Source organism: Castanea sativa, chromosome 2, assembly GCF_040712315.1.
Source record: "Castanea sativa cultivar Marrone di Chiusa Pesio chromosome 2, ASM4071231v1".
NCBI lineage: Eukaryota > Viridiplantae > Streptophyta > Magnoliopsida > Fagales > Fagaceae > Castanea > Castanea sativa.
The window spans coordinates 39,826,885-39,840,698 of NC_134014.1; the positions used below are offsets into that span (position 1 = coordinate 39,826,885).

At 34.7% G+C, this 13,814-nt stretch overlaps 1 protein-coding gene across 1 annotated transcript; it reads left to right on the plus strand.

The window, feature by feature from the left end:
• The first annotated feature begins 4,515 nt into the window (after nucleotides 1-4,515).
• On the plus strand, nucleotides 4,516-13,451 carry LOC142624576 (branched-chain amino acid aminotransferase 2, chloroplastic-like). Its single transcript, XM_075798187.1, has 11 exons — nucleotides 4,516-4,799; nucleotides 4,883-4,971; nucleotides 5,347-5,521; nucleotides 7,204-7,380; nucleotides 7,473-7,604; nucleotides 9,542-9,640; nucleotides 10,980-11,096; nucleotides 11,352-11,447; nucleotides 12,198-12,310; nucleotides 12,536-12,649; nucleotides 13,116-13,451. The coding sequence occupies exons 1-11, from the start codon at nucleotides 4,662-4,664 to the stop codon at nucleotides 13,117-13,119; spliced, it is 1,254 nt and encodes a 417-aa protein (XP_075654302.1). The 5' UTR covers nucleotides 4,516-4,661; the 3' UTR covers nucleotides 13,120-13,451.
• The last annotated feature ends 363 nt before the right edge of the window (nucleotides 13,452-13,814 follow it).

The following is a 13,814-nucleotide window of genomic DNA, read 5'->3' on the forward strand; positions in this document are numbered from 1 at the left end:
ATGGTGGTAAAGTGTAATTTCTCATTTATTTTTAAGAAACTGAAAAGATGAACAATTAGGTCTTTTCAAATGGTGCCATATTTTTCATCCAAGTTAACATCAAACTTAACATTGAGGTGCAAAATTTAACAAGAGTCATAATTTAGAGTGCAAAACATTTTTGAAAAATTTAGGATGTAAAGTGTAATTTTCTCAATTTTTATTGACAATATATTGTTCCAAATAATGAACAGTGCATTTTTCAATATATTTCTATGATGATGATTAAGTTCTAATAAAAATGGAATACAATTTAACAAAATCCATTGTAACAACAAAAATCATCTTAAAACATAAACTACGTAATATAAGTAGGAGAACAAACTACCTTTTCTACAACTAAAATTGAGCAATCTAGAATGAACAATTTGCATATTATAACAAATGGTATCATCACATAAGTTTTTTCAATAATTGAGCACACACATGTATTATTGGCTTTTGCCAAAGTATTGGTTATGTTCCAATACTGACCTCCGAAGGAGAACCAAAACAATTGCATATTTGTTTTTGTTTTACGATTTATCTGGCATGTACTTTGAGAGGCTTATGCCTTACTCTGTTCTAGGGGTGTTTCGGTTCGGTTTCGGTCGGTTTTTATGGGTATGGCCAACCGAAACCGAATATTTCGGTTTGTGAAATTCTCAACCGAAACCGACCGAAATGGCTGGAATCCGAACGGTTTCGGTGTATTTCGGTTTCAGTCGGTTTCGGTCTGTTTTCAGTTTTTCAAAGAAAGGGTTATTGAGATTTTCAAAACCCTAACTTTAATCACATATAAAAAACAAATAAATAGAGCAACAGAGAGGGAGCTATTGAACAAATCAGAACGACAAAGAAAGAAAAATTTCCAACAATATTTGTTCAACAATTTACACATAGATTCAAACAAAAAATTGAACTTTACCACACCATAGCAAGAGCCTACCATCATGCTTGAGCCTACCATTGATTTTTCGTTCTCTGTATAGAGATGTGACTCGGAAAGAAGAGAAAGGCATGGCCATGGTCCATGGGACTCATAGAGAACAAAAAGAAATGAAAAAAATGGGGAGGCTGAGGTAGACGTGAGAAGGGTTGATGAAAAGAAAAGAGAAGAAGAAAATAGGGAGGATAGGGGCGGCTGGAAAAAAAGAAAAGAGAAGAAGAAATTAAGGAGGATAGGGGTGGCTGGAAAAAAAGAAAAGAGAAGAAGAAATTAAGAAGGATAGGGGCGGCTAGAAAAAAAGAAAAGAGAAGAAGAAATTAAGGAGGATAGGGGCGGCTGGAAAAAAAGAAAAGAGAAGAAGAAATTAAGAAGGATAGGGGCGGCTGGAAAAAAAGAAAAGAGAAGAAGAAGTTAGGGGTAGGGGCGGCTGGAAAGAAATGAAAGAGAAGAAGAAAGTAGGAATATTTATATCATGCTATAGTTCTAGGGTTTTAAAAAATTAAATAGCAAAAAATCACTCACGCCCACGCGAAGACTCGATCTCTGGAACTGCTAACCAAAACTTAAGGAGCATACCACTAAGCCACTGAAGAGTTATGTTTTAAAGTTACGTAAATATATATATATATATATATATATATATATATATATATATATATATATATATTGGTTCGGTTCGGTTGGTTTCGGGGTAAAAAATCTAGCACCGAAACCAAAACCGAAAATTTCGGTTTTTAAAAAATAAAACCGAAACCGAACCGCACCGAAACCAAACCGAAATTTTGGCAACGGTTCGGTCAGTTTCAATCGATTTGTTCGGTTCCTCGGTTTTTTGCACACCCCTACTCTGTTCCTTAGTTTTTTTTTCTTTAATTTAATTTCTGATTGACCAAAAAGTTATGTTCCACTTCCAATGCTTTAGTTTATTTGCATACTCTATCAAATCATGTATGTCTAGTTAGATAATTTTAAGTACCCAAATCAGTTGTATTAATCATTCATTGCATATTGATCATCACTCTTATTAGTGAGAGTTATTCAGACTCGATTTAACCCGTAATCTTATCTTCTAGTTCTTTGTCGTGCTATACTAAAGGGGAAATGCCAATTATGTTAGATTTCATTGGAAAAAAATTTCCAAGTAATTTTATTGGTTAATGAAAATGAAATTTGTTGTCATCCTCTATCATACAATGCATTGACCTATCAAAAACAAAACAAAACAAAACAAAAATCATAGAATGCGATTACAACCTTTTACTAAGTCAAAACATAATATCAACATTATATACATAAATTATTTATGAAAACAACCAATTCATGAAGTCATCATATCAAATGCCATTAATCCACATGCACACATCTTCTCTTCATAAAGAAACATATTAAAGTATTATTTTAAAGCTTTGATATATTGTTTAAATGTTAACACTGTTTTCTCCACACACACACACGCAAAAGTTGACACTGAATAGTGGTTTTTTTTTTTTTTTGAGAATATTTTTTTAGAGATAATTTTATGAGAATCAAGTAGTGGGGTATAGTAAAGACATTTCTACGAACCCTTACACTGTCTAAACTTTCATTATTGTTTGTTGATGATTTTTTTAAAAAGTAAACCCATTATTAACATACTCATTATAAGGCGAGTTTGGGACTCGTACCTTGGCTATAAGGCTTTCATTTACTAATCTCATTCTCTTTACTTAGCAAACCATAAAATACTAATAATAATAAGAAGAAGAAGAAGAAGAAGAAGAAGGCAAACCCTTTATTATAAAGAAAAGTAAACCCATCCTCTAAATACTTATAATAAAGCACAAATATTAAGATGATGTATCCTTTTGTAGTAGCTTATGTTGTTAATGCATCATGAATTACATTCATTGCCACATCAGTTATAAACTTTTTGTAGTAAATTAGTGTAGCTTTAACATATTTCCATAATGACAAAACTTAGGTACAATACCTTAGGTGCTGTCCTTCTTAAGATTAAACCATGTGGCTACTTAACTACAAAATATACTTCCATCTCATGAGAAAAAATCCACATAATAATAGACGTACCACTTATCCTAAAGGCATAAGTTAATATGCTAGTGAATTTAATATTTATTTTTGAGAAATAATTACAATATGCTGCCAACCCGGCAGCTCGAACCATTTCTCCCCTAGACCCCCAAGCACTTTGTGCATGGAGAGGTGCCAATTCAGCTATTTATATATCATTTCAAATAAAATGCTAAATATATCATAAATTTAACCACATAATCTTTATAAACTAATATGACAATGAATATGGTTAGTGGATTAAAAAACATAATAAATGAATGTTCAATTTTTTTTTGTGTGTGATTAGTGACACGTTAGTTTGTAAATATATTATAGTAAAATTTGTAACATTTCTAATATCACTTATATTTCAAAGTATCATGAGAAAAACAGGAACATTAGTGCTTTGTTGCATACTTTAAAAATAAAAATTGAGGGCATTTTATTTCCCTCTCAAATCTCTCTCTCTCTCTCTCTCTCTCTCTCTCTCTCTCTCTCTCTCTCTCTTCATTATTGTAACTATTGCAAATTATAAAAAAAGAAAAGAAAACATTTAGGAAAAAGTTTCTCTCCAAACTAGTTTGGAGAGAAATCCTTCAAACTTATCAAATATTTTTATATTGAGTGTGAAATTTGAAAATCTAACCGTTAGATTGCATGTTCTTATTATATTATTCATGCTTGCAAAATTTCAAGAAAATCAAAAATCAATTGCTATGTCATCAAAAAAATGTTAAAATTTCAAGTTTTTGTAATCTAAAATTGTGTATGAAAAATAAGTTCATTGATCAAATAGTAAATAAAATCCGATTTGAACAAAATTTGATATGCATGTTAAGAACATAAGGGACATGAAATTCAACGGTTAGATTTTCAAAATTCACACTTAAAAAAAAGATATATGATAAGTTTGAAGAGTTTCTCTCTAAACTAGTTTGGAAAGAAACTTTGTTCAAACATATATGTTGAGGACATCCATTCTCATTAAACTTGATAGAGAAAGTTGGTGAGTGTGAACTGGCACCATGGGATCGATCCCCATTGTGGCTTATAATAAGTAATATATAACAAAAAAGAAAGGAAGGATTAGCCTTTGCTGAATCAATCAAAGAGTTGTAATATTATTTTGGAGGTAATGCTATGATCACAAATTTATTTTATTAAAATTCTTGCTACAATTTGTGAACGTGACATGTTGTGAATGGTGAAATAAAAATAGTGAGTTCACCATTTCACTACTCACCACTTGACATGTGAGCAAGTTATAACAAAAGTGGTACCCAAATTTTTTATTTTATTATTTTTATTTTTATTTTGGGGGGGGAGGAGGGGGGACACTTAGAATTTTCCTCATTCGGGGGTCTGGCTTGGCAGGCGTAGAATCTATCTAGTTAAAGTAGCTAGGTTTTATAAAAGTCAGCATTGAACAACAGCAGCAAATATAGGTAAGCAAAAACTGCAAGCAGTAAGTATCCCTTTGGATTGAGAATCCTATTAGCTCACAACAAATAAAACGCTCTCTCACCTTTGCACTGCTACATTGCCCCCTTAACCCTTTACACAGAGAGAGAGAGTGAGAGACCCACACAACAGAGCCGTTAGAGAGAGAGAGAGAGAGAGAGAGAGAGAGAGAGAAGAGAAAATGGAGAGAAGCGCCGCCTTGGGAGGGCTTCAGCCAAATTACCTCCTATGCCCCTCCCGCCGCAGCCCCTCCTGCCCTCCTCTCAATTCCTTACCATTACCCTTCGCCGACAAGACACTTTCCTCTCTCACCTTCCAGGTACCCCTTTTCCCTTTCCTCTTTGATTTTATTTGGGGATAATTCAAATTAATTTTTGTTTTGACTTTATTCATTTATTGCAGCTCCAAAAGCGGTCTCCTCTTGCTTCTCGAAATGTTCAAGCGGCTTCTTCTCTATTCAAGCGTGATGCTATTTTATCTGATACTTACAGGTACTTTTCTCTACTTTTATTTTTTATTTTTTTATTTCTATTTTATTTTTTAATTTTTGCTCTCTCTATCTAAATTTGTGGGCTTTGAAACGATTTGTGGTGCAAACATATACATTGTCAGAATAACCCTCTTGTTATTCAAAATGACATAAAATTAAAACTATTTAATTTTTAAATATTTACAAAAGTTGCTGACTTTAGTTTTGGGGTTTATCCCAATGTAAATCAAGAATTAAAGGCACCCTTGTGAATTCATCTAACATGTAACAGTTATGAAATGATTGAAGTTTAAAAAATTTGCGTATGCTGCTCTATGAGTTGATTTGTTTGTTTGTTTTTTTGGTATATTGATATTTTTTTGTTGAACAACTATAGTGAAACGGCTGAATTAGTTGACATGGACTGGGACAACCTTGGATTTGCGTTTCTCCCTACTGATTATATGTATATCATGAAATGTGCTCGAGGGGGGGACTTCTCTAAAGGCGAATTACAGCGTTTTGGGAACATTGAAATGAACCCTTCAGCTGGAGTCTTGAATTATGGGCAGGTTAGAACTTAAACCTTGATGGGCTTATCCCATGTTCTTTACTGAATCATATTATATCAGTTTTGGAGTTTTGGGTATAAACTATTAAAGCAAAATGTTTACTGGAATTTCGGAATTCATTTTTTTTAAAAAATATTTATTATCCTACTATTCATTCTTATGAATTACTTAATTATTTAAAATCTGATGGAACATTTTTTCTTTTATCAGTAAAAAGGTGAAAATTTCATTAAACGGAAAAAAAGAGAGGTTGTAGTACATAAGGAGTATACTATGGAGCACTCAAATAGAGAAAAAAGTAAAAACAAGTCGAGAAACATGCTATCTCGAAAAGACAATAAATTAGAACCCCAGTCAGGGTAAGGAGGGAAAGCATGGTTCCATGTGAATAAGTTCCTGTTAACTGTAATTTATAATAAAAAAGTTCCTGTTAACTGCGAATTAAGTTGGGGTACTGAGGAATCTTTATCTTCAAAACATGAGAATTCCTCTCTCCAAACAGTCCACATCAAACACGATGGAATCGCACTCCAAATTTCCAATCTGTCGTTCTTAACAGGAAGACCAGCCCAACATAACAGCAAAACTAATACCCATCTAGGCAACCGCTACACCCAATTCACACCAAGAAGACACCATATGAAACCCCATACAGCAATGTAGAATTAAGTGATCGATTGTCTCCCCGACATACATGTGCTACACCAATCAGAAAGAACATGCCCTGTCTCTTTAAATTATCAGTTGTTAAGAGCTTGTCTTTCAAAGTCACCCACATAAGGAAACCAACCCAAGGTAGAGCTCTCCAAATAGCTCGCCAGGGGAAAGAGGAAAACCCACTTTTTTGCAAAGCCTGGTAGAAAGTGCTAACTTTAAATCCCTGAGCTTAGACAAACTTCAAGCCATCCTATTCTCTTGATGCTGGAAGAACTAAACGGAGTACAAATCATCCAAAAATGAATCAAATGATTCCAATTCCCAAGCATATGCATCTCGAATAAAAATTGGGTGCCAATGAAGGGTACCATCTACACAGTCAAATAATCAGACACCTTTGCCTTTTTATCTCTTGCAATCAGACACCATAGGTCTATCCATAGGAGCTGAGCACCAACCACCCTATGAAAGCCCATACTTAGTGGTTTGATTGATGGAATTGAGTGTCACTGGTATATGTGGCAATTTGTTTGCATGCGACTACACTTGCACTGTTATTTGTGTTTACCAAAGTAGCTAAGGAATTCACTATTAGTTTAGTAAAATAATTAGATTCTCTAATATAATCTCTTCCCGGGACTATTCCAGTAAGCCCTTATACGATGAACAAAGAGACAGATACTACAGCAAATTTACAAGTGTTTGGTAAATTTTGAATGACCTCTCCACTGTTTTTGGACATGAAACTTGAACTGAAAGAACAAATACAAGAAGGGATTAGAAGAGTTGGAATGCTTCTATTGATTGAACATTTGGATAATCCAATCTTGGAATAGCTAGATAAACATCAAATTTGTGGATGCTTCATATAATCAAATTTATGTTTGTATATTAATGACACTCTATCATCATTCGTCCTTAGTGTCCTAGTTATTTTTCATTGTTGTTTCAGTTGCATCAGTTCTGATGACATCCCCCCCCCCCCCCCCCCACTGCCCCAAAATCTTTCTCGCTTTTGTCATTAGGGATTATTTGAAGGTTTGAAGGCCTATAGGAAAAAAGATGGTAATATTCTACTTTTTCGTCCGGAGGAAAATGCAATGCGGATGAGGCAGGGTGCAGAGCGGATGTGCATGCCATCACCAACAGTTGAACAATTTGTGGAAGCTGTAAAGGCCACTGTTTTAGCAAACAAACGATGGGTAAAATACTACCTAAATCTTGCAGTATATCCTTTTTGTTAATAATTGGCAGTACATGTCAGATTGGTAAGTATTTAATGTCTCATTTTCAGGTTCCACCTCCAGGTAAAGGTTCCTTGTACATCAGGCCATTGCTAATGGGGAGTGGAGCTGTTCTTGGCCTTGCACCTGCTCCAGAGTATACCTTTCTGATTTATGTGTCACCTGTTGGCAACTATTTTAAGGTTTGTAATCTTTAGGTGCATATTGATATCAACCTGATTTTGTTGCCACTTCACAATATTGTTATCACTTTTATTTCGATGTCTTATCCCTTGTTTTTCTTCATTACTTTCTTTTGGGATGCATAATATTGTTAAATATATAATATGAATAATTTTGAGATACTTTACGCCAATGAGCTCTAGCTCAAACGGAACTTCCTCCCTTATAAGATCAAGGTTGTGACTGAGGTCTTGGGTTCAAAACTCATCGGTTGTTTGTGTACAACTACAACAAGCTTTGATCCCAATTTCTTGGGGTCAGCTATGGATCCTCAACAAATTAGTTAGGGTTTGGCACATGTTTTCTTTTCTTCCATTCTACTATATCTGAAGTCATATCGGTTGTTGTGAAACTTACCAATAAAAAAAGAAAGACAGTTTGATACTTACTAATTATGCCTTTCTTGCACTGTGTACTATAATTAATTTGATGTTGTGCGTGGAAATTCTTATAAAATGTTGCCAATAATGAGTCATAGCAGTGAATTCTATGACAAATTATTGTCCAACTCTTTTTGCATTTTAGGGAATGGAATATGAGAACATTTTCTGAGATGATCCATATATCTGCACAAACATAACATGATTGAATAATAGATGGTGAATATTAGTTAATGCTTCTTTTTTTGATACATTAAGTTGGGATGGGGGATTGAACCCTTTACATCACTGTTGGAGTTGGCAGGAGGTGCCAACTGAATCAATGGGTCATTGGTTAATACTTTCAAGGATATGGTTTATCAGTTTGATTTTTACTTTCTTCAAAACTATCAATGACCTGTCAATAGGTTGACTTATTTGTACAAGTAACTAGGATACCAATTTATGTCCATTTCTCACTGGCCAGTTGATCATATTGGAAGCTTGTGGCCAGAGAAAGATAAGTGAGGTGACCAATGAATTGCAAAATTGTCTACGATGCATCTCTTGGTCCTTTTATATGGCAAAAGAGTTAAGTAGTTAAGCATAATGATTTTTGGGATTGTATCATTTCACAGTTGACATGACATTCCTTGCCTTGAAAGAATTCACACGTGGTCACCAGCGTCCCCAAAAAAAGGGGAGATCCGCTGCTTACTGCTCACGGAAACATCCAACCTATACTATAGTCAAGTCACCCGCGTATCTTTCTGATCTCCTTTAAGCCTTCTGGATTGTTTTCATTTTTCAAGTAGTCTAATTGCTAGTGCATATCCCCACCGGCAAAATTGTTTAGGGATGAACTTTTGTTAAAAATTTTATATAACCATATGCTTCTATTTGTCAGCATTTTTCTTTAATTAACATAAATTATCTTTGGACAAAATGGCTACTCCTCCCATAAAAAATGATTGAAGGGTGATTGCACGTCAATCCCTTATGGCTGTGGGAGTTGCTTTAACATATTAAAAAAAAAAAAATAAAAAATATTCTTCAATTTCAAATTATTCGTTCCTTGTCAAGTGGTGCTAATATCAAAATTTTGCCAAGCTATTTCATTTCTCAGTTTTTGTTAAAACAGAGCTATGGAGTTGAAAACATGTTTCATTTTAATTTGAATTTGAAATATGGTGATTTCTGTTGCTAGGTATAGGGTCTAAGGGGATAACACTCCTAGGATTTGAACCCAAGCTCTCCCCATAGGGATTTGAAATGGGTGATTATAACTTGCAAGTACTTTCTGGCAACTAGGGGCCATGGGAGATGGGACTATCACTTTCTGTTCTACTGCTTATGCAAGAGAATCAATTATTTGTAGTAGTTTTTTGCTTTATTTGTTTGTGCATGATTTTCTATGTTTCTTGATCTTGGTGATCATATTTGATTTCTTCCCTTATGTAGAGATGATGTCTTAATGTTTTGGTTCGTTCCCATCCTGCAGTCACTGGATGTAATATCTTTTATCTGTCTGATGCCAGGAAGGTGTGGCACCAATCCATCTGGTTGTTGAGCATGAATTGCACCGTGCAACTCCTGGTGGTACTGGGGGTGTAAAGACCATAGGGAACTATGCTGCAGTAAGTTGGCCTTGCTTTGATTGTTATATGTTTATATCTATGCAGGGGGGCAAATCCCGTAAAGGGTTAAATGGCTGTATGGTTTCAAACTGTAGCTGTCTTATTTTCATCACTATTTTCTGTAATTGTATTATTCATTACACCTTTTCTCTTTGTAAGAACAAGGTGGGAGGTGAGGTTATGACGTAGGACAGATTGGAGTGGATCTGTTGACATGTATTTGTGGTGATTTTAGGGTTAGGAGAATTCTTTTTGGGATTCTATGGTTTAGAACTTTAGAAGAAGAAGGGTTAGGGCTTAACTGCTTAAGCATGAATTTAGGGTTTGGTAGGTAAATGAAAATAGTTGATTTAAAATTACAAAAGAGGTGGGGAGGAACTGAAATTGAATTTTTCCTCATGTTATTAACTATAGCGTAAAGAATGCATGTGAATAGTAGTTTAAAGTGTGGCCAATGAGCTCTAACTCAACTGGCACACTACTCCCCTTATAAGCTTTTGATGAAGGGTGAGGTCTGTGAACAGCATTGTGAATAATGGAGTGCTAAAGAAGAATAGAATGGGATAAAAGAACGTACCAAGGGCAACATGCCTTAATATTCATAATACTTAATTTTTCTATTAAGTATTAATTATCTCTCTTTTTACTTGAGTACATTATATAAATTATAGATTTTAACTTTTTCCAAGTTGGTTTATAACTCCTACTTTGATTAGGAAACAAACTCTTAATTGAATTGGACCAAAGCCGACAAATGAAAGTCCATAAATTAAACAAGACTTCCCTATTAATACAATAGAACCCAAGGCTCAAAACTATGACCCACAACTGACAATTACAGAATTAAGAAAATACCTTAGCCTCTAGAAAAACCAAATAATAAATAAAATAAAATATTGAACTAATTATCTACCATGGACATTTTTTTTCTTGGGCTTTGCCGTAATCTTAGCCTTCTAGAGAGGATATTTTTTCTCTTCCCATCAAATGGTTTTGCCATCAAGTTGTGGGTTCAAAACCCACTGGGTGCATGTGTCACCTGGATTAAAAAAAATGCATCAAGGTTCCAGAAGCAGTATCTATGTCAATTTAGGTGTAATAATTCTTTTGGTTTAAAGCTATGATTTGAAGAAGGCTTTTTTGTGCATAGAAATGGGCACATGAAAATTATGGGTTTTCTTTTAATTTGAGCATTTTGATTGAACTCAACCAGGTGCCAGCCATTTGTGGGCAGCATGCTGCCTGAATTTCCCATTACCAGACAGTATTTGTTTGGTTTATGGAACTCAGGCAATTTTTAGTGGCTAAATTATCTCTTTTCATTAAAATATTTTTCTAGGTTCTGAAGGCTCAATCTGCTGCAAAAGCCAGAGGTTATTCTGATGTGCTATACCTTGATTGTGTCGACAAAAGATATCTAGAGGAGGTTTCATCTTGCAACATTTTTGTTGTGAAGGTATAATGATCGATGACTTAGCAGGTCTTTATTGTACCTTTTATGATTATGATTTGTTTCATTAAATATCAACTCCCAGTTGCAGAATTATGCATCTATATTATCTTTGTTATTTTTCTTTAAATGCTATACACCCTATTGTATAGACAAGCAACTGCAAGACTAATATCATTTCCAATCATCTGAACTGTGAAGAAGAACCATGTCTTTAAGGGCAGTTACAGCTAATATATTCTCATTTTCATGTGCTCTTAGGATAATGTTATCTCCACTCCTGCAATAAAAGGGACAATTCTACCAGGCATTACAAGAAAGAGCATAATTGATGTTGCTCGTAACCAAGGGTTTCAGGTATTCAGTAAGTAGTGATGGATGTTGATGAGCATGTGATTGAAAGACATAATTTATTCATCACTCATTTGTTATTTAGCTTGTCAATATTCTTTACTGACTGTACATGCCAAAACAATGCTACTTATTTTGTACTACTATTATTTATTAAAAGGAGGGGTAAGAATTCTTGGTATGTACCACATTTTTAGATGGCATACATCCTGTTTGGGGCACTGAGCTCTTTGACTGACCAATTTAATCATTGTGTCATCCTTGGTTTTGATCCCCATGTGATCCCCCAACTACCTCAGTTGTTTGACCTCCCATACTTCTCCATATTTTGCATAAATTACACACCTCTAAAGCCGTTCCCTTTCAACTCCAAAATCTCTATAACCATGTCCTGGAAGGGCTTGATTACATGCTCTGTTTAGGAATTTACATGTTATATATATGGTAAAGTTCGAGCCTTTATTTTTACCCTTGGGATAACTTTAGCTCCACTCCAAGTATTTGTCAGTGTTCTTTATCTATGCATACTGGTGGAATAATTTCGATGCTGACATGACTTGGACCTCTAAAAGGGATATCTTAATTAGTTGTTGGTCGTCATTATTTGTTACATAACTTAAACCAACTTACCAGAATCACTGATATCTTGCTGAATTCTGAAACTGCTGCATTAGTCCTTCAGTGCCACAATTTATGGCTTTTCTGAGTTTCTCTACTAGCTAGATTACAATAATGGGTTCTTAAAATAACTTGCAGGTAGAGGAACGCCTTGTAGCAGTAGATGAATTGCTTGATGCTGATGAAGTATTTTGTACAGGAACAGCTGTGGTTGTTTCACCAGTGGGCAGCATTACATATTTGGGCAAAAGGTACTCATATAATAATGAAAGTTTGACCACCATTTTCAATAAATTCTTGGCCTGGTCAGACTTAGATCACCGGGACAATAATTTCGTTCCAATATAAGCTTGTGCAAATATTTGATTGTGGAAATAGCAAACATTTTGATGAAAGTGACTTATTGTAACATGATCAAATCAATCGTAGAGAAATAATGAATATTATTCTCATACTTGTAATCTTTTCTTTGTCAGGGTATCATATAAAAATGAAGGTATAGGTGAAGTGTCGCAGCAACTCTACTCTGTGCTGACCAGACTACAGATGGGACTCATAGAAGACAAGATGGATTGGACTGTTGAGCTGAGGTAGGTGTTTTCTGATGAACATATCTAGTTTATGACCTGTATACTATAGAGGGCAGAATTGTCAAGTTTGCTTTGGTACCAAGTGATATTTGGAATGTTATTCACTATGGAGTTGTTTCTCAGTTATTCTAATGTGCGATCATGACTGCTGAAAGTGCCTCAAAATGTTCATTCATTTAATTTTCGTATGTGATTTTTTTCCTCAATTCTGCTCGGAAGCATATGAAAATTTTGAAGAAGAAGAGCAACATATTTTTAAGGGCTGCAGTGGACCTCATATCTGGTTTAAAATGCCACACCTACTCACTATAAGACATGATAGAACTATGAAGGAACTTTCTACTTTTCTGCAAATCTACCACAAAAATATATCTTAAACCAATGGATCTAAATGAGACTTTTGAATGATACTAGCATGTAAAATATAGTGGACTAACCTTACTCATTATGTTTTTCTTTTTACAAGATGAGATGTTCATAAGTAAGGGCAGCTTGCCATGCAAAATCAGAACAAAGGACTGGCTTTGCTATTATTGGAGCTCGGCAGCTCGTTAGCTTGCTAAAAATATTATTGTGTGCAAGTCGATCTTGTTTGCTAGGTTGTTAACAGGGGAAACAGATGTGGTACTTCGTTGTTTTTTATCTTTCTTATTCTGTCATGGGTATTTTCAGTATTTCTCTTTTGATAGAAAATTGTTGTGGGAGCCTTGTTGCAAAAACTTTGAACCTTGCTTCAGTGCAAACTGTCATTTTGTTTAAGCATTTTCTATTAATGTCATCATGTGTAATGGGTTTATGGTTAGGAATTGAAATGTTTTTGTAGTGTTGGGTTTAATTTGAAATCATCCTTAAATTATCGGGTTTACATTGTAATTTATCCAAGTTAATATTATGTAGCGTTTCAGCTGCATTGTGGAAGCCAAGATTAGGTTAAAAACAAATATGCTTGAAAATCTGAGTAATAAATCTTTGCATCTCTCTCTCAAAATCTGTCTGGGTTAATGAGAAAAATTCGAGTGACGAGAAAATCTGTTGGACAAAGCCGTTGTCACATTTACCCAACAACCGATCCCTGAGGTGGGACCCCTTTGAACAGGGGGAACATTCTTGCTTGTCAAAACCAGGTTACCTTAAATCCTAAGGCTGTTTACACGTTGAATCAGGC